At 40.3% G+C, this 25,612-nt stretch overlaps 1 protein-coding gene across 32 annotated transcripts in view; it reads left to right on the forward strand.

Annotated features, from left to right (window-relative positions):
* EPB41L2 (erythrocyte membrane protein band 4.1 like 2) overlaps nucleotides 1–25,612 on the forward strand; it is a 218,554-nt gene that overhangs the window by 155,841 nt on the left and 37,101 nt on the right. For 21 of the 32 annotated variants that reach the window (XR_002072821.2, XR_002072820.2, XM_019420591.2 and 18 more), the window contains 6 exons: nucleotides 1,372–1,459; nucleotides 5,530–5,682; nucleotides 6,197–6,294; nucleotides 14,509–14,681; nucleotides 20,019–20,191; nucleotides 25,010–25,072. Coding sequence is in view for 30 of the 32 variants with exons in the window: in XM_019420591.2 (XP_019276136.1) it covers nucleotides 1,372–1,459; nucleotides 5,530–5,682; nucleotides 6,197–6,294; nucleotides 14,509–14,681; nucleotides 20,019–20,191; nucleotides 25,010–25,072 (748 nt within the window). In the remaining 2 variants the exon portion in view is untranslated. Of the gene's footprint in view, nucleotides 1–1,371; nucleotides 1,460–5,529; nucleotides 5,683–6,196; nucleotides 6,295–14,508; nucleotides 14,682–20,018; nucleotides 20,192–21,773; nucleotides 23,671–25,009; nucleotides 25,073–25,612 lie in introns of those variants that run through there. The other 11 variants (XM_019420590.2, XM_019420600.2, XM_019420598.2 and 8 more) reach the window with 2 other exon arrangements.

The raw sequence follows: 25,612 nt of genomic DNA on the forward strand, positions 1-25,612 counted from the left end.
ACAACAGTGCTCATGATCCTGAATGTTTTCATTTATTGGATAAAAGTTACTTCTCCCTGTGACATCTCCCTCTTCCTCCCTCCAAACCTGGGCACATAAAACAGACATATTCCCATACTTGTTTGGGCACTTAATACGTATTTCTTCTGCCCACCTCCTCCCCTTTTTTTAAAAATTTTATTTTAGAGCAGGGAAGAGGGGCAGAGGAGGGGAGAGAGAGAAAATCTTAAGCAGGCTCCATGCTCAGTGTAGAGCTCAATGCGGGGCTCAATTCCGCAACCCTGGCGTCATGACCTGAGCCAAACTCAAGAATTGGACTCTCAACCAACTGAGCCACCCAGGCACCGCCTGCCTTTTGTTTTTTATCCGATAAAGCTAGAGGGCTAGGCTTCTGGGTTTGAATCAGAAGTGTAGGTAGTGATGGACATGAAATATATAGGTGGTTTCTCTGTCCACAAGATGAGCTTTGCTTTTAGTAGCTAAACTTTACTGATTTACTCAGTACCGTATTAAGTACCATATTACACTTTGAGAACTTTTATATCTTCATGAAAATAAATGTGCTTTTAGCCCAAGTTGACAAACTCTCGCTACAAAATTACAATTTGCCCCATATTGCAAAATTGAGATTTTATAAGAGTTTGACAAAAATGTTTGGAAGGGAACTTTGAAAGATTAGAGGTTTTTAAACAGGCCACGTTCATTAACTTTTTTGTAAAAAAAAAAAAAAAAAAAAAAAAAAAAAGCGGTATTTCTTATATTCACTTTCACTTTATTCCGGTTCTTCTCCATAGGTATTTATTGTATAATTTGAATTTGAAATATCAGGTGCTGAAATTCTTTGGGGATTATGAAGATGAACGGGACACGGTCCTGCTCTCTTAGAGCCTAAAATTTGTTGACTTGTGAATAGAGACAGGAATGGAAATAATTTTAGTTATGGACCGGGTGTGAGCTGCATTATCTACCATAGGTGTAAAGTCAAATACAGGTATTTCTGATCTGTGTTGTGATCAATCCTGCCGAAATAAAATTAAGGAGTGGGAAGTAAGAATTTGCCATTTTTGGAAAGATGAAACCACTTTTTTATTCTCATGGAATTTATGTTGTACCCGTTTCCCCACTGGGAAAACCATCGAAAACAATTCTCTGAGATAGAAAGGAAGGGTAGAGATTTAGAGTAGAGGATCCTATGAGGAAACTTCTAGAGGTTGAGAGTTGAGCCTTCTTACCTGTTCCCTGCTTATCTGTAAATTGTGGGGGGTTAACTGCTCTACCCTAAACCCTCCGAGCTCATACACTCCTTTCCTATCTGGGCCACGTTCGCTTTGCAGCTGCCAATAAAATAATATTGTTTCTTTTGATCCTCAGGGGCTTATCTCCAGCACAAGCTGATTCTCAGTTCTTAGAAAATGCAAAGAGGCTCTCCATGTATGGCGTTGACCTACATCATGCCAAGGTACTGTCAGTGTAATGGGAAGTGGCATCTTTCCAGTCTGTTGACGGTTTTGAAAGGGCTCCAGTTTCAGAGTGGCCTAGCTCACTTTTAGGAAAAGGCTATTCACCCTCACCCAAGGGTCTCTATAATATTTCTTTAGTGACTAACTGTGGGGTTTGTGCTTATGGAAAGGAGCATTCATTCTCTCCTCTGCCCCCTTCTTTCTCAATCTTTTCAATTAACACCCTTTCATATGGACTCACCTTGAGACTCACCTGTCAGGCATCTTTCCCCCCTGTCCTGGTTTCTTCTGCATCCCCACCTTTTGCTGTGCCAGGTGATACCTCTCCCCACCCCTTCTCCCATCCCTGTCTTGGGAGTGGATTGCAGATCCAAAGAAAGGGCCAATGCAGTGTGGATGGGACCGCTTTTGAACCTTCGAAACCCTCTGGCTAATGAAGGAGCCTGAGGGTCGGGCTCCTCTCTGCGGGCCTATTTTGTACCACTTGCAAGACAAAAGAGACTGGCCCAGGCCCCAGGGGATGCAACCCCCGCAGCCTAATTGGAGAGATGGGAAGAGGGCAGAATGATGGACTAGGTGATAGGAGAGAGGGTTTGGGTTGGGAAGATGCCACTAATAAACATCATGTGCTTCCTGACACTACTTCGGGTGATCACACAGTAAGGAGAGTCAAGGAGGAGAGTAAGAGGTAAGGTGAAAGATGGGTGTGGTTTTGAAAAGTGTGTCCAGGGTCCACATGCGGAGGGAACCAACGGTTCCCTAGATGGATGGGGCCTAGGAACCTCAGATTTTATGATTAGAGAAATCTCTTGGAAAGCCCCTCCAGCCAAAGATCTCTTCCCTCCCTGGGCCTCGGGTGAATCATTCCTGCTTCGTACTTGCATAGTGCTTCATGTTTGCACCGCTCTCTTTTTTTCCTCCGTGGCTTCCTTTATTCGACTGTTTTTCCTGGTTACAAAAGACGTACATATACATCATAGAAAATAGAAGCAAACAGAAGGAAAAAACAAAAACCACTGAACTCTCTTTATTTGGAAATAGGCACTGTTGCTTTTTTGATACGTTTTCTTGTTTTCTTTAAAAAAAAACCATCTCTGATCACTAGAACTCGTGCATTTTTTTCAGTAGGATCCCACTATAGGTATCAGTTTGTGAGGAATTTTTTGTTGTTTGTTTTGTTGCTTGCTCTGATAAAAGATTTTTCCACGTCAGTATATAGTCTCTGACATCATTTTTAACTGCTGGGTGCTATACACTTTTAATTCTTACAGGTACTTCCATGTGCTTTTTTAAGATTTAAGACTTGACTGTTTTTATTTACAACTGCATAAAACAGTGCAGAGAATGATTTGCCTAAGCCACGTGTTGTTAAGCATTCCCATATCTGCCTCATTTCTTCTGGTAAATTCTAGGAGGTGAAATGGGACTTCCTACCACTTGCGTGTTTTTCAGCTTGTTTCTCTGTGATGGAGACAGGCTGGCTCGGCCGAGAAATCCAAACTGGGGAGGCAGGAGAAGAATGGGTTTGGGACCAAAGAGACCTCAGGTCTCTGCTCTTCTAAACCCTGTTACTCTGGCCACATGTAAATCTACATGTTGATTGCTAGTTAGAAACCAATTCTTAGATGGCAGTACTACAAGGTTTCACAGTTCTCGTTTTCAAAATTGTACCTTAGAAAAGTAAAAAAGTTGTGGGTCTGTTTAAGCGTAGTTTCTGTTCTTGGTGTGTGATTAGAAGCAGATTGCTTTTTGAAAAAAATTCAGAGTAACATCTCTTCATCCTGTTTGTCATCTGATACACTCCGATGATATTTGATAAGGAAGATGTTTGTCGGTTGTTGCAAAGAAAGTCTGTAGCAATTTAAAAGAACTTTTCATCAAAGTTTCATCTTTGATTGTCTTGATCATATTTAAGTACGTCTTTAAAATTTTTTTACTAAGAGCTTTTCATGGCACACTGCTATTAGGACGAGTTGAAGAGCATTGAATGGACGTACTCTTGACTCGCAGGTACAGGGGAACCCCAAGATTAGTGTGATAGCTCTGAGCTCTTACCAGCCACTCTCCCAACTCCTCTGGGTCTGAAGGGGTGAGGGCAGAGAGTGGTTGCCAGAACCCAGAAGGAGAGATCTGTGTGTGGAGAACGCTGTCTTCAAGGGAGCCACAGTTGTCACAGGGACACCTCGCTGAACTCCCTTCCCTCTTCTCTTCTCTTCTCTTCTCTCCTCTCCTCTCCTCTCCTCTCCTCTCCTCTCCTCTCCTCTCCTCTCCTCTCCTCTCCTCTCCTCTCCTCTCCTCTCATCTTCTGCAAGAACTTTTCAAGACTGAACCCATTTAGAAGTCCGAGGGCATGGGATCCCTATTGCCACCCATATGTGGCAGCTTCCTCAGGGGGAGTGAATAAGGGACAGAAGATGCTCCTTTTTTATTAGTTTATTTTTCTGACTTAGTTGCTGAATGGCAGAAGTCAAATATGGAGGACCAAGGCATGCTTTTTCTCTTTCACTTGTTAGTCTTCATCTGTAATTTGTATTCACACAGATACTGAGAATTCTGAAGCAATGTGTGCAACAACTGAAAATGAACCGATTTACTTGGTTCCAGATTGTGTTTATTCTTAAATCCGATAAAATAGCTCCAGTGTCCTGCCTAAAGATTGCTTCAGACTAGAGATGACTTTGTTCAGTGTTTCAAGTCTGCGTTGCCTCCTTACTTGTGGTGAGAACATACTGTCTTGGGCAGCCTTCCGGCTTGCTCCTGTAGCCATGGCCAGTGATGTTTCTGGAAAACAACATTTCTGTCTGGTGCCAAGTTGCTTGGGCACCTGTGCCGGATTCATCCCAGCTTTTTTTCTCTGTTCCTAGAGAGAATTGGGGCTGCCAGATTTGGGTGAATAAAGCACCCTATAGATTAAATTTTTTAAACCTGCTGGGATTGTCTAATGTCATTTTACCTGTACATATGAGTTATTCAAGTGTGGCAGCAGAGAAAGCAATTGGCATCAGTGACTTAGTACTATACTTCTATTTTTAAAAAAGTAATACGACTTGTTCTAGATGATTCAGTAACAAGGTAGTCGAAATGTTGCATTCTCATTGAATTGAGACTTAGATTAAATATGGTGTTTGTTTCAGCAGGCTTGGTGAGAATTTGTTCCATATCATAAGTGATTTCTGAAAATATGAATGTCTCTGAATAATGTTTTCAATTTTATATGTCGTGAATGCGATCCAGTTCTTCCTTGAAAGTCAGTGATCTGTGTATTTTGAGTATTGGGTCCTCAATATTACTTGAAATGTGAGGAGACACTATGTCACTTTTATCTGTAAATTTATTTGGTTTTTAAAAATCCTTTAGGCTTGTGATTATTGTAAATTGTCATCTATTCCAAGTTAAAATGCTGGGGAGGGAAAACAGTTTGCGTAAATTCAAGACTAGTTTGCAGTCCATTGAAATGCCAGCCATGGGAATGCTATAACGGGGACTGGATGTCAGCACTCTGAGTTATTGAAAAATTACTCGGAAGAATTCAGAGATTCAAAGAGAAATTTTCTGTGAGGGATTGGTGTTTTGCCAAATAGAGGCGTAATTTTAACAGCCATTAGTTAGCATAGCCCATCTGAAATAAATTTGCCTAAAGTAAAATGTCTGAATGCACCTTAAGGTGGGCTGACAGGGTGTCCCCAAGGATTGGGATAGCCTCCAGGAAAACCCTGTCTCTTCAGGATGTCTAAATTGAGCTCTCTTTCCCTTTTTCCCCAGCAGCTCTTGCAGGCAAGCTTGGGAACACAGAAATTATGCCTTTTGGAGAATATTGTGTCCTGTAGTCAGGTGGCTATAACTCTTTGACAAATCGAATTTTGATCCTAGGAGATAAGAGATTGAAGATGTGTTGCGTGCCCTACTGTTTCTATTAACTCACGTACTGTCACTGATATTTAAATACCAACCTGTTACATTGGCGTTCCGGGTCATGGTTTAAGGGGGTGGGGGGGGGGGAGATGATGAGCTTCCTGACCCATGAAACTTGGACAGCTCTAACCACAGTCAAATGGCTTCTACTTGGCAGGACTCGGAAGGCGTGGACATCAAGCTGGGTGTGTGCGCTAACGGGCTTCTCATTTACAAAGACAGACTGAGAATCAATCGTTTTGCTTGGCCGAAAATCTTGAAAATTTCCTATAAGCGCAGTAACTTCTACATTAAAGTTAGGCCAGCAGAGGTAAGCAGTGTCACGTAGGCCTGGGCATATCTAAACAGCTTCGGTCAGTGTTCTTCTTTATGGCTGTCAGCTGACTTCATTTTTTCCCCAGTGAATTGTAATAAAATGCACTATTCCTTATTTTTTCATGGCAAAAAAGGTCAGAGTTCTTAATAATCAACCTGCATGTATATCCATGTTGCTAAAAAGGTAAGAGCCACACCTTTAACAGAAAAGAGAAAGTTGTAAGTGCCTGCTACATAGTGGGGGCCCGTTTTGTTGTTGTTGAATCAACTGATAAGGTGGTAGGGTGAGTTGTGGACATTGGTTAAAGTCAGCAGTTGTACTTGGTTTTCACAGAAACTAGTATTGAGTTCTATGAAGAATCCATTTTGTATAATCATACTGGATATACATACTAGTATCTCCTTTCTTCAAGAAGAGTTACCCCTCACGGAAACATCTGAATTCATGATTTCAGTAGCTTCTAACCAACTCCTTTATCTTACTGATTTACCTTATTGATTTATTCTAGCTCGAACAATTTGAGAGCACCATCGGATTCAAACTGCCAAACCATCGGGCAGCAAAAAGGCTATGGAAAGTGTGCGTGGAACATCATACTTTCTACAGGTAATTTTAATGATACAGCTTAGACTTAATGAGAACAGCTATTGGTACCCTGTACGTATTAAGTGGTGGTTGTGGATACAGGGGCAGATGAGGCAACACCCTATTTTATGATTCTTTGCTTCTCCTCGGTGCCAGATCTCCTTGGCCGTGCCTCGTTATCACTCACAGCTGGTCTGCTTCTACAGTGGTCCCGGACTCCACTTTCTGACTACAAATGCCTTCCCTTCTAGAAGCGCATTCTTCAAACCCAACTGCCATTCTCTTGCCAGCATCGTTCACCATTGGCTTCATTTAGTTGTTCTTACCAGCTCTCTCCTGTTTAATTTCTTTCCCCAGCCAGCCAAAACCCTGGGGTCTGTCCCTTTGCTACTTTGTCGGGAGGTTCTAACCACTTGCCTTTTGTGCCCATCAGCCTGCTGGTCTCTGTGTCTCGACCTCCCCACTTCTATACCAGTGCTGTAGAGCTCTGCCTTAAACAGCACAGCCGTCCCGGTGGACGCACTCGCTTTTTGTAAGGGAAAATTGCGCAACTCCAGATTAGTGCCTTTACAGATAGATTCTTTCTTGTGTCAGCCGGACCCTCAGAGCTACCAGGCAGTGCTTTTACCTCCTTTCCTGTTAAAATATTCCTGGTCTTCTGGAGCCCCTGGGAACCCCGGCCTCTCTGCTCAGATGCCCTCTGCTGGGTGGGGCACTGATTGTAGAAGCTGTAGTCATGAGCATTCTCGGTTTCCTGTACCGTTTTTCAAAACTCTTCAGCCCCAGATTATGTAGCATTCCCCTCTTCTTCTTGTTCATTCTTCCCTTCCTGTTCTGTCTCAAGGGAAAAAATAGTCATTCCCTATGGAAGTCTTGATCCTTCATTTGATTCCTCACATAGGATCGTGCTTTGTATGTTATGTATGTCAAAGGTACGAATGCCTTTGACTTCCTCTTTGGCCGGCAAATGTGTCCACATCGTGTTCCTTTAAAAACCAACACAAACGGACAAGTGAGAAAACCAGATCTCCTTAGACCCCCTAACTGTCTTTAGCTTGGGTCCCATCTCCTTTGTACTTCTTCAAGGGCGTATTTCTACATTACTCTTCTTCTTCTTTTTTTTTTTAATGTTTATTTTTGAGAGTGCATAAGCAGGGAAGGAACAGAGAGGGGCGAACAGAGGATCTGATGAAGGCTCTGCACTGACAGCAGAGAGCCTGACACGGGGCTCAAACTCACGAACCGTGAGATCATGACCTGAGCCAAAGTCTGACACTTAACTGACTGAGTCACCCAGGCACCCCTCTATGTTACTCTTCTTAGCAAGGAGCACTTTGTTGATCATTTTCCTCCCATTTCCTCCGTCCTGTTCCTGCAGTCTATAGAGCTACGTGTCTAGACCCTTCATCTTTACAGTTTTTGCTTTGGGCTCTTGCTTTGCTACCACATACTGGGTGTGTGACTGTGGGTAAGTTACCACCTTTGAGTCTCCCTTTCATCATCTGTGTGCTGGTAATAATAGTCCCTACCTTATAGGGTTGCTTTGAAAAGCCTGTGAGAAAACACACATGGAACACATGTAGAACTACTTCCGGTATGTAATAACGTTTATCATCATCATCCCCATCATTATCATCCTTATTCTTGGTTTGGTACCACAGTGTACTGTTTTTAAGGTGAATTATTAGGTGGTACAAGTGACTCTTTCCGGTTAAATAGAGCAGTCTTGACAACAGATATGTTGTCAAACAGACTCGTTTTAGAGAAATGTAACTCCTAAAATACACTTGAATCCATCTGACACAGTTACACTGGTCACATAAATCTTTGAAAAGCTTATAAGTTCCTCCTGGTAGCCATGGCACATTTCTACTCCAGACAACCGGAGTCTGCCTCAAATAAAACTAGTAGATGATATTAATGAGCTAAATGACACAGTCAAGGCAGGACACATAGCAGGCTTCCCTGTCAGGTAATGATAATGGAAACAGTAATTGTCTCAGAAACGACACGTGCTGCGTTCATTGAGCAAATATTGTTGTCAGACACAGAACCACTTGCTTTACATTGTACCGTGTCATTTATTCCTCACCCCCAGGGAGAAAGTGGCTCAGAGCTGGGTGCCCAGTAAGGAGCATGGGGCCAAGCACCTGCACAGAGCTGGGGACCTGGCTCTGTGATTCTAGAGCCCACACTGGTCACCTCTATGCTGGTCCTTCCTCTGGTATTCTTCTTTTTTATTTATTTTTAATTTTGTTAAATGTTTGTTTATTTTTGAGAGAACGAGTGCCCAAGGGAGGGGCCGAGAGGGAGGGGGACAGAGGATCCGAAGCAGATTCTGGGCTGACAGTGGAGAGCCCAACATGGGGCTCAAACTCATGAACTGTGAGATCATGGTTCAAAGTCAGACACTTAACCCACTTGAGCCATCCAGGCGCCCCCCTCTCTGGTATCCTTGCAGCAGGCGTTTCTGAGGTGTCTGTTAGCCGTGCGACGCCTCAGGTCCCTCCCTCCATTTTTGCTAACATACCACGACTCTGGTTTAAAAGTAGACCAGTTTGCACCTGCAGACTTTGGAGATAATGGTTGACAAAAGCATTTTTATATCTTTAAACTTATGTAACTTTGCTTACACATGATAGGAAGCAATGTATCTAAAACAGGGCAAATCATAATTTGCCTATAGAGTGCCTCGAATCAAATCTGGATTTTGTTCTGTTTAAGTTTATCACAAAAGATGCCAATGATTTCTTTAGAAAACTAAACTGGCTTCAGATTGAAGCCATTAAAAAAACCAGATCTTTCTATTGATTGATAGCCACTCAGCCAGACTAATGTTAGTAGCACAAGAACATGATAAAAAGTCGCTATTCCTCCTTGAGTGTTTGATAGAGCCTGTCTCTGTTCTAAGTGCTTTACATAGATTAATTCTTTTAATATGTACATTGTTGTAATCTTCACTTTACACTCAGAAAAGCTGAGAAACAGAAGTTAAGAAACATGACTGTGTCCCTGTAGACAGTCACGGGTGGAGATGGAAGTCCGAGCCAAGCCCTGTGGCTCTCAGTGCCCATAAGTGTTCCCACTCTGCTGTACTTCCTGGTTGTGTTTACAGTGGACATGTTTCCTTCTTTTTTTTTTTTTTTTAAATTTTTTTTTTTTCCCCAACGTTTTTTTATTTATTTTTGGGACAGAGAGAGACAGAGCATGAACGGGGGAGGGGCAGAGAGAGAGGGAGACACAGAATCGGAAACAGGCTCCAGGCTCCGAGCCATCAGCCCAGAGCCCGACGAGGGGCTCGAACTCACGGACCGCGAGATCGTGACCTGGCTGAAGTCGGACGCTTAACCGACTGCGCCACCCAGGCGCCCCATGTTTCCTTCTTTTTTTTGTTTTGTTTTTTTGTTTTTTTTTTTCCCCTCAGTGCTTTGTGGTGGTGGTGGTGGTGGTGGTGGCGGCGGCGTGTAAACAGGATTAACACGAGGTTCTTGCAGCTTGGCATTAAACTCTCATTTAAATTTGGGATTGTAGATCCAGATTAATTCCAAGTGAATTAGTGTCATCAGCCGCTTCATAGAGAGCTTTGTTATTAACGGTATGATTGACTGCAGTAAGTGATGTGTGTGGGTTTGTCTTAAAATTTCCTTTATTTTTCATGGGTGAAAAACCATTAATACCTGACTTGTAATGGGAGGATTTTTTATAAAATTGTTACCATGCTTCTTGAGCAGTAAAGTATGTGAAAGTTAATTTCTTTTGTGATGTGTCATTAGGTCATCTTGCTCAGGACCTTTAAAGCTATAGGATAATTAGTTCCTTGCTTATGGCTTTTAAATTCCCAAAAGTGAAATGATGTCTTATAGTGATTTATTTAAATTCAAGTTAGTTAACATATGACGCCCAGTGCTCATCCCAACAAGTGCCCTCCTTGATCCCTGTCACCCATTTAGCCCATCCCCCCACCCACCGCCCCTCCCGTAACCCACAGTCTGTTCTTTGTATTTAAGAGTCTCTTATGGTATGCCGCCCTCTCTGTTTGTATCTTGTTTTCCCTTCCCTTTTGATGTTATTTTTATGAAGGTGGGGTCTGAGGTAGTAAATAAAAGTAATATCAAAAGGAAATAATTGTTAAGCGATCTTGAAATATTTTGCTTGGCCTACGTTTCCGTAGAAAATTTATTTGCATTGCCGTTGACTTAAGTCACCAAAAATGTTCTTTTAGAAAAAGCTAGTAAATGTCTATGTTCAGTCCATTTTTGTCTTGATATTTGTTTCTATTTAATTGCAGCTTCATTACTTAAGGATTTCTTTGTTATCAGAAAATTAATCTGTAAGCTAATACTTTGTGTATTTGGTCACTGGTGCCACTTGGGCAGGGAAGTGTTTTATCTCAAGTTGAAATAAATAAAATAATACTTTAGTTAATGACTTTCCTGATTTTACATTGGTACACATATCTGTTTTTAAAATGTTTGCCTTGTATATCTTGAATTATTTCTTTAAGTATTGTTTTACAAAATGCGTTAAGTGGATAATTATTCTGATATGCATTTAAATGGGAACCAATCATCTATTATTACCTTAAAGAAAAACAAATTAGACCAAAGAAAGAAATACGGTTGTATAGAATTCTCCTCACCTGGACTTAGATATTTAGCTGGTAACATATCCCAGTCTATATAAAAAAAATTAATGTTTATTTTTGAGAGAAAGCGAGAGAGAGAGAGACAGAGAGCCAGACCGGGGGGGGGGGGGGGGGGGGGGGAGGGAGGGGCAGAGAGAGAGGGAGACACAGAATCCAAAGCAGCTCTAGGCTCCGAGCTGTCAGCACACTGACAAGGGGCTCGAACTGACGAACCGCAAAATTATGACCTGAGCCAAAGTTAGATGTTTAACTGACTGAGCCACCCAGCAACCCCCCACCCCCCCGCCGCCCCTAGTGTATATAAATGAGAGCCCACTTTCGTAACTGGGGAAAAAATAAAACAATGTCATTTTACAAAGCATTTTTTGTAGCAGTGGGATTGTTTTATGTTTATGAAACTAAGACTGAAATATTAATCAGTAGTTCTCTCAGTGTGTCAGAAGTTCTAGAACTTATAGCCCAACTTCCCTCCTCCAATATCCTGGCATAAGAGAATTCAAAAGCTATTCTTAAATGCTGTGACTGTGTAATACTAAGAAAGAGAATTCTGAAAAATGGATAGACAGACATGTCTTTGGATTTTCTGGCTACTTAAATTCAGGTGCCCTCTAGGAAATGGTGACAGTGGGATTCTGTCTCGTGATCTGGTCTGTATTTATTGAGCATCTGCTCTATATGGGACCTAGCACAGATCCTGTGTGAAGTTATATAAAATAAACTAATACCCAGAAAGTCAGAAAACACTGATGGAAGTTTTCTTAATTTTCTTTAAAATTGTTTTCTGAAGACTGAAGTCTCTTGATCTTCTTTCTTTGTGAGTTCAGTTAATTTTATAGGAGAGGAAAATGAAATCTTTAAAAAGATCTCTTTATGTATCCTGTACAATTTTTCAGAATTCACACAAGCAGGTATCCTGTTTCTAGTTTCAATTTTTTTTTAATTTGAGAAGGGTTTAACAATGTTTGATAAGCACCACTGTGCCTAAAGGGGTGTCACCTCTGCTGGGGGTGGGGAGCAGTGACTGGAACTGGAAATGGGAGATCCCAGTAAATCCCTGTGTGAGGCTCCTCATTCTAGGAAGATGTGGCCTTTGGTTGAGAGATGCCATTCACTGAGGTGAGCCTACAGATGGGTGCCAGGTGCCTCCAGCCTCACTCTTCTCTTTATCTCCTGTCTTTTTTTTTTTTTTTTTTTTTAAATCTACTTCATTGGGTAAGATACCTTCACATGAGATCTATCCTTTTCACCTTCACGTGTATGATGGATTATTGACTGTGGGCACAGTGCTGTGCAGATCTCTAGAGCTTTTTCATCTTCACTGAAACTTCATGCCCAGTGACTGGTAACTCCCCATTTCGCTCTCCTTGCAGCCCCCAGTAGCCACCAGTCCAGTCTGAATCTATGAATTTGGCTGTTCTGGGTACCTGGTGGAAGTGGAATCATGCAGTCCTTGTCTTTCTGTATCTGGCCTTTTCACTTGTGCATAACGTCCTCAAGGCCCATCCATGTTGTTGTGTATTGTGTGCAGAATTTCCTTTTTTTTTTTTTTTTTTCTTTCATAAGGCTGAATAGCATTCCGCTCTATGTAGATACCACATTTTCCTTACCCATTCACCTGCCAGTGGATATTTAGGTTTTTACCACATCTTTGCTATTATGAATAGTGCTGAAATGAACATGGGAATACTACTAATTTCTCTTCAAAATCTTGACTTGAGGTTATTTTTGATAAATACCCAGAAGCAGGATTAGTTGGGTCATGTGGTAATTCTATTTTTAGAATTTTGAGGAACTTCCATCTCACATTTCATAACTTCTGCCCCATTTTGCATTCCCACCAACAATGTGCAAAGGTCCCAGTTTCTCCACATCCTTGCCAATACTTGTTGTCTTTAGTTTAAAAATTGGGGTGAGGTGGGTAGTTTCTTTTGGGTCACCAATGCATATTTCCCCTTTGAAGTATTCTTTAGAAATACTGCTTTTTTCCTCTGGTTGCTCTTCCATTAACTATAGAGTGTACTTCATGAATAAATGATAAAGAGGTGATTTAGCCATCTTGTTTTTTTCAAGGATGAATATTTCTTACTGTGGTGATGAGCTTGCTAGTGACCCTTTTTTTCTATAGATCATTGCTTTCTTACAGAGTGTTCTTCGATCCCTATTTAACTGGATTGCTAGGTAGGGAAACCCTGTCATAGCTCATCGGGAGATAGCGCATCGCAAGTGACCACATTTCTCACCTGCTTCTATGATTCATGATCAGGAGGCTGAGATATTTAATTCCTCAGCTGTTAGAGAAAAAGAATAGAGAGCACAAATAAGAATTCTGGTCTATATTTCTAGTATTTCAGAATTCTAATTTACGAATATACAACTTTTCCCAAAGTACAGGTTGAGGCACTGGCCCTCATCAGAGTGTATTCTTAGCAGCAGCATTGGTGTCTCCTTTGAAAATCTATTGGCCGAAGGTGGAAGTTTTTAAGAAACTCATTTGCTACCTTATGTGAATAGATTAACACCATGACAGCCAGAGTGTCCTGGCTCTTCTCTTCTCAATTTAATTCTGAGATATAGTTTTTCTGGGTTAATGTCAGTGAGAATCCTGTGTTGATGGAGAATCGCCTCTTGTGTTATTACAAGTAGCTTTACCTTGCTTGAATCTCTCTTTGTTGCTTTTAAGCAGAAGATGATGGATGTCTTAAAAAAATTTTTTTTTTTTTGCGTAGAAGTTCTAAAAATACTTGAAATGTATTTTTAAGTATTTAAAAATCTTAAAAATTTAAGAAATCACTCTTTGGAGAATGAAAGGAAAAATTTTATGGAGCTCATATTCTGGAATTATCAACTAAAGTCTTCTCATTTAATAAATGGTATAAGAGTGCTAAGATTATTTTTTTAAGACGTTTTGCCAACTCTTGATTAGACCATGAAAGTGAGACCATTCCAGTTGTCTGCCAGACAAGACTGACTTATTTACTAAAAACGTACTTTTGCATAAGTCTGGGAGTATTTGACATCAAGAAAATTTGACTTCATTTGTTACAAATCCAGGGTTTAAACAATGAAATTGTGCTGGTAAGAAAGGATATAAGTCATTTCTACAGATCTACTGTGTGTGATGTTCTTCATGGGAAAGCATCACTTGATGGAATGGATTCCTGAGTTGGATGTTCTTTCCCATGGGAAATAGACATAAATATTGAGAATTACTAATGGTAATGGATCGCCTCTTGGCACTTATAGCTCGGAGCAAGAATTCAGACATATGTGTTTATATAAATGATTTAAGCTAATACAAATAAATATCCTTTGATATACACTGAGAACAGCTGCTCTTTTGCTCAGGTTGAGAAAAATACATTATTCATGAATACACGAATGTGGATTTAGTCATCTTAATCACTATCCTAAAGCTCTGTATGTAAGAGGGTTTATAAATGATGTTCTTTTTCATTAGAAAGTTTAGGCAGCTTTTTGTTGTGTAGTTTGAGGAATCTTAGTAAAATGAGATAAAATGTAAACTTCTGTCATCTTTTTAAAAAAGAAAATTCATAAAGTCTCCTTTTTGTTTCTTTTGTTTCCCCCTACAGGCTTGTGTCTCCAGAGCAGCCACCAAAGGCCAAGTTCCTGACCCTGGGGTCCAAATTCCGCTACAGCGGCCGCACCCAAGCCCAGACCCGCCAGGCAAGCACCCTCATTGACAGGCCAGCGCCACACTTTGAGCGTACCTCTAGCAAACGGGTCTCCAGGAGTCTAGATGGAGGTAAACACATTTGTGATAGTTTGTATTCCGTTAATCTTTCTCTGATCCAGTGGGATCAGAAAGTGTTGATCTAGTTAATGAGGTCCTCAGAAATGTCCTGGAAGGATAGCTATTTTCTCTGAGTAAATAAAATAATATTTCTTATATTCACAAGAAGAGTTTTATAGTGTTTTCAAGCTGTCATTCTGAACCTAATTTTCTTTGTACTGTCAGTGCACACAAATATTAAGAATCATCATGGGTAAGATGTTGGACAAATACATGGTTACTGATCTGACTTAATTATGATGTGTTTTATGTGTCTTAATTTCTTGAACTTGTTAATTAATGGCAAAAGTGGAATTTGAAAGGGTTTGGTATGCTAACATAGGAACCTTATTTAAAAGAACTTTAAAATATTCTGATTTTATGAGTTAAAAACTCTTACTAAAGCTTACCAAACTTCTTAGCATATGAGAAAGCAACTACCACTTCCAAGGATTAATTTAAATGTAGTGTTTTAACAAAAAAGAAAGGAAATACAGTATAATCGTTAGTTCTTTCAGCGAAGTGGGGGGAGGTTATGTATAAATTTGTATATTTTTTGTTAGAATTCTTATTAGCTACAGGTTTGCAGTTTTATATATTTTATGTATGGAAATAAATTGACATTCCTTCCCTTCATATATGTATTCTATTAACCTAATTTTGGGTAAATAGTCGGTTTTCTATAAAAGAGCTGAAAGAGACAGAGAGAGTCCCAAGCAGGCCTCGTGCTGCCAGCATGGAGCCCGATGCAGGGCTTGAACCCACGAACTGTGAGATCAAGACCCAAGCTGAAATCAAGAGATGGACGCTCAACTGACTGAGCCACCCAGGTGCCCCTTTTATGTTAGGATGAATGTTTTATAAAGAACTTCATTTTACTTTTTGCCTAGAAGAAACCAATTGATGTGGTGACTTTCTCCCAGAAAGTAGTTTTCCAACATTTTTTGGTTGATTAATCTCAAAACCTATGTAAAAATAGTAATAGTAAATTTAAAATTTTGTTTTATTACTGGGGCGCCTGGGTGGTTCAGTCGGTTAAGAGTCCAACTTCGGCTCAGGTCATGATCTGGCGGTTTGTGAGTTCGAGCCCCACATCAGGCCCTGTGTTGACAGCTCGGAGCCTGGAGCCTGCTTCAGATTCTGTGTCTCCCTCTCTCTCTACCCCTACCCCACTCTCTCTTTCTCTCTCTCTCTCTCTTTCTCTCTCTCTCTCTGTCTCTCTCAAAAATAAACATTAAAAAGAAATGTGTTTTACTGCTGTTGATCATAGAAAACCTTTCTTATTACATTTTTCTGACATATGAACTAGAGCAACTTTTATTTTAAGTAGCTAAAACAGATCTGCTAATAGATAAAAATGCTTTTTCATATGTATACTTGCTGTTTTTTTTAATCTAGTTGATCTAACAATGTCACATCAATTTCAGATATACATTTCAGATATACAATATAGTGATTCCCCACGAATGTAGCTACTATCTGTCACTATAGAAAGCTATCACAGTATCATTGACTGTATTTTGTATTCTGTACCTTTTATCACCATGACTTATTCTATAACCAGAATCCTGTCTGTGTCTCCCACTCCCCTCCACCCTTTTTTCCCCATCCCCTGACCCACTTCTCTCTGGCAGCCATCCATTCTCAGAATTTATAGGTCTGGTTCTAAAAATGCTCTCTCCTAAATGGATTGACACCCCTTGGCCTTGATCTACTTTTCCCAGAATAAACTTGGAGAACAGATCCAGGCAGACATACAGAGATACTTCCAAGGATTTGTTGGTGGGCATTTGTCTATGTAGTTATTCAATCTTGATTCTGGAGAATCTCCCATACAGTTTCAAGACTACAAATAGGCAAGGCGGTCATAAACTGTGGTTCAAATAACTATCCGTATTTCCAAATGTAGTGATTTAAATTTATTGAGATTTTGATGTGTGATAGCTGTCCGTGTATCTTTTAGCTCGTCAACAACTGAACGCTTTTTTTCAAGTAAATGTGACAAATGTGCCTGCTCGTGGAACTATTTCACAAGCCTTGCCCCTTGCCACAGAGAATTTGTATAAGTGCTGAATAACCTATAATCAGTGTTGGTTAATGCCCTGAGAGAAGTCATTCCCCTTTCTGGAATACTGTCTGTTTCAGCCTTTGTTTTAAACTGTGAGACTTTATAACTCTTATATTGCAAATTTTAGAGTTAAGAAAGAGCAGTGAACCACTGTTGTGAGATCTATAAACTGTGCTCAAGGAAGCCCACCATCTTGTGTGAGCAGTTAGTGCAGAGGGTTATAGTAGGTCTGTATCTGAAAACAATGATTTGTACAAGTAAGAGCAGCAAACATGCACAGTGATCCATTATTTTTCCTTTTGTGTTTTGGACACTGTCATTCATCAGATGGGCAAGTGATCAAAAGGATTATTGTGTTATTGTGAAAAATAGAAGGCTTTTCATGCCAATACATGACGAGCCAGTGAACTATTTGGTTAGGGCTTTTGGTCTCCCCTTTTCCCTCCCAAAGCAAAGCTAGGCCGTAACCTGGTACTGAGCTTTCTTTTTTGCCACCACTCCCCGTCAGTACACCTTTTATCTGCTGTTGTTGACCTGCGTTGTATTTTCTTTTTGCTACTTAGTTTTTAAGTCAGGCTAGACTAGTTTAGGTACATAAATATTTCTCACTTGAAGTTTTGACAGATTGAAATAAATCGTCCAGTGATTACATACAAGCTAAAAATCAACATGATGTCTAAGGTCAAGCATTAAAATAAAACTCTAAAACTTTTTTAGAACAGTGTGATTCCGAGATTGGAAAATCAAGCCAAAAAGGAGGCAAGTCAGTCATTTAAGAGAACAACCAAGATGCATGTGAGAGTGAGGGAGACAACGACTTCCTGAAAATGGGGAATACAATAAGCAGGACACTACCTTGGATTGGGTCATGGGAGAAGAAGGCCCATCTGGCGAAGACCCATTTGGGTTGAGACGTGAAGGATGAGGGGGAGCTAGCCAGGAGTAGAGCAGTAAAGCATTCCAGGTAGCAGGAGCATCAGGGCTGAAGGTTATAAGATTAGGGAGAGCTTAATACAGTCCAGGAACAGAAGGAAGGCTAGTTAGAGCTTTAGTAAATGAGGGGAGAGAGAGGCTGCAAACAGTTCATGCAAGGCCTCACAGGCCATGGAGAAGAATATGGTTTTGATTCTAGTGCTACTGAAGGGTGTGTGTGTGCATTACATACATGTGTGTGCAGTTCTGCAGGCATGTAAGTGCGCCGTGTTACTCCCTACCCCTGCCCCCCACCACATGATGTTACCTCTTTAAAAAAATCACTTAGTGCAATGTCGAGAATGATTGATAGGACAAGAGAGGAAGAGGCAGACTGGTTAGGAATACTCCAGGTGAGAGCACTAGTGATCTTGTCTTGGGTGAGAGTAGGCCATTTAGCCATTTGGCACCATAAGCTCAGTGCCTGGGGCCTACAGGCTCCTCAGGATTCTACAAGTGTTTGAGACCTAAAAAGTTATTTTGCTTCAAAATGCAAAAAACAACACAAACAACCCACCCCCCTGCATAGTGAAATTAATAAATTTTTATTTTTTTAATGTTTTAATTTATTTTGAGAGAGACCGTATGCGAGCACAGGAAGGGCAGAGAGAGCAGGAGAGAGAGAGAATCCCAAGCAGGCTCCGTGCTGTTAGCAAGGAGCCTGACACAGGGCTCATCCCATGAACCATGAGATCATGACCTGAGTTGAAATCATGAGTCGGATGCTTAACCAACTGAGCCACCCAGGCACCCTGAAATTAATGTCTTTAAAAGCATGCAAAATATTTTTCCAGTTTCATTATGTAACTTTCATATTCATTAAAATTTCCATGTCATTACATCTAAAACCATTTCTAGGTCAGTTTCCCATTTTTCAATAATTTCTGAGTGTGTGTATTGGGTGCTTAGAAATCATAAGTTAAAAGAGCTACTCATAGCCTGTATTTTCTGAGGGAAAATTACTGAAGTCTTTTGAAAAGTTAAAAAAAACGAAAATAATTATACTTAATGTAAGATTTGGTGTGGGCTTTCAAAAGTGTGAGTCCTTAAGGGCTGTCAAAGTCTTATAAGTGACCTGGTTAGTAAAATAGGAAGAGGGAGAACTGGCCACATTTAAATTCAGCTGGACTTGATGGTCGTAAGGGATAAAGGCAGAGACTTCAAGGTTTGTGGCTTGGGTAACTGGGTACAAGTATAAGTGTGGTATCTGGTGAAAAAGGCAAGGCTAGGGAAGGTGCAAGGTTTGGACAGGGCACATGAAGGGTGTGGGCCAAGACATTTCTTGTGATACACAGATTACAGGTGCTTGATGCCTCCCCAGTTCAATATGGTGGATCACACCCATTGCCCTCCAAGAGCTTGCAGCCTAAAGGCCTCATGTTTACTGCCCTTTTCTGGGGCATAGAACCAATGCAAACCTCACCATGTCAGTCAAGCACTTTTCATACAGGTGAAATAACCTCAGTGGGTGGGGGTTGGGGAAAAAGCTACAGATGGGTAGAGGCTTTGTCGCTGCTACTCACTTGCATTTGTTGAAATGTGATGCCGTCCTGGGTTGACCTGCCATATGGCAGAAATTGCAGCACAATATATGTCCCTGCTCATGTGCAGGAGGAATGAAGGAAAAGCACACGAGGGCCAGGTTTGCTGAGGCAGGGGGTCGGATTGGATTTATTGTAGGTCAAATTGAGGCATTCAGGAGGGAGGTTAGAAAAATGAAAACTATTAAAAATAAGCACAGAAGTTAATTTGTAAAATGGACTTTTGCTGTCTTGTCATAATTTTGAATGATACACAAATTAACGCTTCCTTTATGGAAGAATTCTGAAAACATAATTTGAAGCAAATCATTTCAATCTCTAGATAATTGTTTGTTGCAATAAATAGATTTAGAAATAAGTTTAGGAAAGATCAAAGAGGCCTTAGAGAATTAAAATATTCCTCACTTTGGGATTTTGACACAGTGCCCAACTCTGTCTCACCTGGTCTTAGAGCTCCTCCTACTGGCCAATTCCATGATCAGACTCAAGCCTTCCAAAGTCTGATTGGAGAGCCTGGTGTAGTTTCATGGGTAAAAATTCAGAATATGTTTAGAATTTGGTAAAAATTTAAAAATGAATTTGATATGTTGGAATTTTCAGAGCTCAAGCAATGTTCCTGTTCCTGTTAATGTCTACATGCTGCCTGTTCATCTGTGTAAGAGGGGGCAATTCCATAAACTTTGAGCATTTCAGTGTCCTAAAGTATTCCAAATGGTCTTTCTTCACTAGCTCCAGTTGGTGTTGTTGATGAAAGTCTTATGAAGGATTTTCCTGGCCCTGCTGGGGAGGTTTCAGCATATGGCCCCGGAGCTGTCAGCACCGCCATGGTACAGGATGGGGATGGCAGAAGGGACCTCAGGAGCCCGACTAAAGTCCCACATGTGCAATTCGTTGAAGGAAAGGTATGGTAAATTAGTAGAACATGTGATTTTAAATGTGTACTTAGACTAGAGGCTGTTACATTTGTTGTTTCAGAACTCAGGTATCGTTTAAAATTAGTCTATGTATGTTCTCTGCTGATAAAAGTTCCCCATTTTCAGGCACATGTAGGCTCCTGATGGTCTGAGCAGTCTCTCTAGCGTTTTTCTGATTGTTGTTTAAAGCAAAATATCTCAATGTAATTTATATTGGTGCAAGCAAGTAATTTAGTGGCCTAGTATTTGTGACTGTCTTCACAATCATCCTATTTAGTTAAATCCCTAAATTATAAAAGCTGTGGTGATCTGAAATGTATATTTGTTTGTAAATTTGAAAGCGTAACCTGTGTTGGGTATTTTAATTATGCTGAGTTGAATTTTTTTTTTGAAATGAACAAAGAAGGTCTTTATGAAAAATGTTATTTTTCATTCATCTCTAGCTGATGATGAAGAAATTCTTAAGCAAAGGGTGACTGGTGAATAGTGAATGAGAAAGTGGTGTGTTGGGGCACACTCCGTAGGGAGTGGAGAAGTAGCCTGTGTTGTGTTTTCAAATTTGTCACTATTTTATGATCCCTTCTTCCCTTGGGCACGTGAAGTCTCTTAGAGGTTGATTTGAAGAGGCTTTGAGTTCATCAGATCTCTTTTCTGTGTCTACACAAAGCAACTTTTTTATAGAGAACATTGGAAGTGAACACGAAAAGGAAATTCTGCTATCGATTTTATAATGCTTTCTAAATTTTAACTTTTGAAAATGTTAATGACCTGCAACATAAATGTAAAAAGAACCTACTAGTAGCTGCCAGTGGCTCAGGAATTCCTGCGCTGACCACCTGTCTACATAGAGCAGGGTTCGGGGACCATGTGAGCCCTAATGCCCCCAAGGAGCACCGTGCCATCATGTCCCCCGAATACCTGTGTTAAAGTACTTGTGACTGTCATACCAAAAAAATTATTTGGTTGAAAGTCATTCAGTTAAAAATAACAAGTTCTGACCAACAAAATATCCTTCAACTAATGTAAAGTTGTCGGAATCTTTTAGGATTATGCTAATGAGGCACCCAGGAGAGTGACTGCTTACATCTGAAACCAAAGAGCTCAGGGATTCAGAGTCTCAGTACCCTTTTGCCTACTTAATTTGATGCACATAGTTATTTTTAAAAAGTTACTTTAAATTCCAAAGGAAATTCTGCTTATGTTCAACAAATGACGAGGTGCGCTGGTCTTTTTGCCAGTGCTTTGAAGCATTGATTTAAATGCAACCAGATTTAAAAGTAAGAATGTTATTTGAGTTTCATTGGATCTCTTTGCAACCAGTCAGAGAATAATAATGAAATCGGTCTATACCTATAAATTTTATGTGATAAAAGTAGTCCAGTTTTTCTCTTAAAAGTGGATCATGTAATTCATGTTCTAGCTCTGCTGTGTTGATAACAATCCCTAATTCAGAGTACAAGTTTTCACTAACTACCCATTTCTTCTTTTTCTCTCTTGCCTCTGTTTCTCCTTTGAACATATCCATTGTGTTCATTTCTCAATTCCATCATGGGTTTGCTCCTGAGAATAGCCTGTTTCCATATGCCCACCTTCACCACTCATTTGCTGTGTTTCATCTCTTTCCCCAAACCTGTTGCCAGTCCCCGAAATGGACTTGCTTTCAGACATTTCGGAGGAAGACCCCTTTGGGGAGGCCGACGAGGTCACACTCGACAGCTTAGAGCTCCCTTCCACAGATGAACCGTCAGAGCAGGGGGACTGTGAAGTGCCCACCCTCGATTCTGTCTTGGCTCCTGTTGCAGCCCCCCCTCAGCCTGACTGTCCTCCCACCCGTGAGAAGCCTCTAAAAGAGGCTGACCACAGAGATTCTGAATTTGGGTACTTTTCCTTCAGGTTCTGCAAGTGCTTTCCGCCTAGCTTCCCCTCCCTTCTCGATGAAGACGGTTATCTTGCTTTCCCCAGCCTCCCCAAAGTCTGGGTCTCCTTCCTCCCCACTGATGTCCAGCACTACATTCCTATTACCTCCCCTTCATTCCTTCCTTCCCTCATCCTTATCTTTGGACTACTTCTCTCTGCTTCTCAGTCAGTGCCTTTTTCTCTCACCTTTTCCCTTCCTCTGGCTCTGTCCCTCTGCTATCTGGAGGCTAAAGCCACTTCCTTTAATGTTTCTTATGACTGTGACGTGAATGACAAAACAGAGGAAGAGGAAGCAGTTGCTGGCACTCCTACATAAGCTTGAGTTTGTGGGGCCAACAAAACTACACCTCATTTTATGTCTTCATAATGTAGAGTGTAAACATGTGCATAAATTTCACCACCGATTACCCTCAAAGTAGTATGAGCCACACATTTTCACATACAGTGTTTTAGTGCATGAGAAATACATGTAAATAAGCACGTGCCCTCCACTGATTTCCATAGACCAGGTCCACACGTTCTAAGTTGAGAGCAAAGTTATGATAGGATGATTTTGTAAATATCTAGACCATGCTCGGTCTTTGTAAAAAATGTTTTAAATGTAAAAAAGAAGGAAACCTGTGTTCCCCTTAACAATCCATAATGGGGTCTGTTTGTTTTGCAGATATCAGTGCTGTTCCTTTAGGGTGGAAGCTGTTTTGATGTAGAACTTAGGACACAGTGGACATAACTGTCACTGATGTGTTTTAGTACAACTCCTTAGCATTGTTATTTCTCTTTAGAAAGCCAAGCTCGTTCTTCTTGCATTTATGAGGATGTATCTGTAACCTTTTACTCCTGACATTTATAGGCCTAATCTCAGAAATTCCCTGTCTCCCTATTATTGTACCGTTTGGGAACCAGATGAATTTCGGTTAGTTTTTGTTGTCGTGGTCATTGTTTTAACACTAAATCATGTAGTTCTATGAAAGGGTCAACTGTCAAGTATTTGTAAGGAAGATACTAGTTTCTTTTGAAGAAATACATATGAAGAATGAAACACAGCTCTTTGAAAATTCAGACGATTAGCCTTAAGGTTGGGCTTCTTAGCGTCCTTTTATTTAAAATTAGGTGTCTGGTTTGAGGATTTTTATCCCTTTATAGGGCTACCACTGCACTACTAGGTTAGTACTAACGTGTGCGGTATGTTTTTGTTTAGCTAAATGTGGTCTGAAGACTTAGTGTCTCATGTCCTGTGGGTACTGTCCACAGAGTAGACCACAAAAATTTAGAGCACACTTGAAGAAGACTGTAAAGGTAATGCTATGATTAGGCATAGTGGGAGAAACCACTATTCTTAAAGGTTACCTGAAGAATGCCACAGATTGGCATTGTAGAGAATTAAATATTGACGAAGGAATTGGAAGATGATCCTTAATAGGTTGTTGGGTAGCTCTGTCTATTTCCCTTGGGATAAAAAGATTCTCTGGACTCCCTGCTTACTTCAAAAATACTTGAATGGTTTGAAGAAAAGAAAAAAAAAAAGCATTTTGAACTCTCAGATTTGACACTATCATTCCAGTTAGGAAGAGAAGGAATATATATGATCCTGCTGTAATTAACATGTAAGGGTTAAACTGCTGTCTTTCGGTCTCCGAATCATTATTTTTGTTTCTTGCTATGCCTTTCCTTGAAGTCGGTAGTCATTTCTGTTTTTATTTATTTATTTATTTAAATTTTTAAAATTTTATTTATTTAATACATTAATTTATGTATTGACATACAGTGTTCCATTAGTTTCAGGTGTATAACAATGATTTGACGGTTCTGTATGTTACTTAGTCCCCATCTGTCACCATATGACATTACTTGAGTATTATCGATGATATTCCCTATGCTGTGCTTTATCTCCATGAGTTAGATTCCATATGCTGTACTTTTTATCTTCATGAGTTAGTTTAGATTTACAGGTTTTTGGTTTTTTTTTTCCTTTTCTTGGGTCACTAGAGACTGAGAAGTGTCCAACATTAAAAAGTATTCTTATTTAAAGAATTTTATGAAAGAAAAGTGGCTATAAAATAGGAGTTTTTTTAAGTACAATTTTAGCATGCAAGTAGCAAAATAAGCCAGTTTTCTTCCCAAGGAAAGAAATCTATGTTAAAGAACTCAATAACAGGGTGAATATTTGTCCCCGATACAAAGTGAAAACGAAATTTTTACATCATTATACTTTGCCCTCATCACTCGTTGCTCTAGACCTTTCCAATGAGGACAGATGGAATTATGCCATTTTTACACTCTCATATTTTCATTTCTGAGTAAAAACATTCAAAAGGAGCACATAATCTAGGGACTGAGAAGGAGTGAAGCTTCCATTTTCCATTCCATCTTTGCAAAAAGGCCTAGTTCCACCATTTGTGCAACAATGTAGGTGAAGAAAGACCAAAGTGGCTTAATGTTCTGCATCTTCTGAGGGCCAAACAGTAAAGGTTGGTAATCGGTTCACCATTTCAGTTCCAATACAGCTTCTGTGCACCAATGTAGAGTTGCTACGACTACCCCCACCCCCTTCTTTCTGGCCATTTGCTGTATGACTTTCAGGTGAAGAGGAAAGAAGAGAAGACACAGCTGGAGGAGGTGGATATTTATTCCCCCTGAATTAAATACCTAGTGGCTGCTGTGCACCATTCTTATGGTGTGTGTGTGTGTGGGGTGGGAGGGAGGGTGTGTGATGCACTTCGGGGATGATCTGTGGGTTTTGCTTGTTGTGACTTTAGGTTCTTAAGATTTTTTATTCCACTTTTATGTTAATGTCTTGGACTAGCCAACTCTGGGTCATTTTTGGTGCTTGTCGACTGATACACTTATGTTTATTTGCCTTTTCCCCCTGTGTGTGATTTAATTTCACAGAAGAATTCCTTGAGAGTAGAAGGGGATAATATTTATGTCAGACATAGCAATTTAATGTTGGAGGTTTGTATAATTTAAGAAAACAACTCTGTCCTAATGGCTGCCAGGCTGCTGTGGACGGGAGGTCACGCACAGGCTGGCTGGCAACTTTCTTTAAGCACGGTGCATGGAATGCATGGGGGACACTTCAACTCGGGAGTGCATGTTACCAGTCTGATTTTGTTCCCTTAAAGTGGCTTAGTTACGAGTATATCTACGAGAAGTTCTCAAAGTGACAACTGGGAAAAAAAAGTTCTGTGTAATCAAATGAGTAAAATTTTTTATCTATTACTCTTCCTGAAGTTCTGCAGGTAAATCTGTTCTCTCCCTAATGGGTTACCTCCGGGGTATAGAATCCCAAGTAACACCCCGTCCTTAATATATATTCACCAGAACAGATATGTGTTGATCTGGCATTAAATGGCTTTAAATCTGTATTCGCAATTTGGGGGAGTGGGGGAGTTGCTAAAATCCATGCAATTAGGAATGTGGTCCACTTAAAGTATTACATTTGGAAAATATGTTAATGGATTGTTTTGATTAAAAAGAGAGTGGGAAAGAAAG

This window comes from Panthera pardus, unplaced genomic scaffold (assembly GCF_024362965.1).
Source record: "Panthera pardus isolate Hobbes unplaced genomic scaffold, ASM2436296v1 HiC_scaffold_17, whole genome shotgun sequence".
NCBI lineage: Eukaryota > Metazoa > Chordata > Mammalia > Carnivora > Felidae > Panthera > Panthera pardus.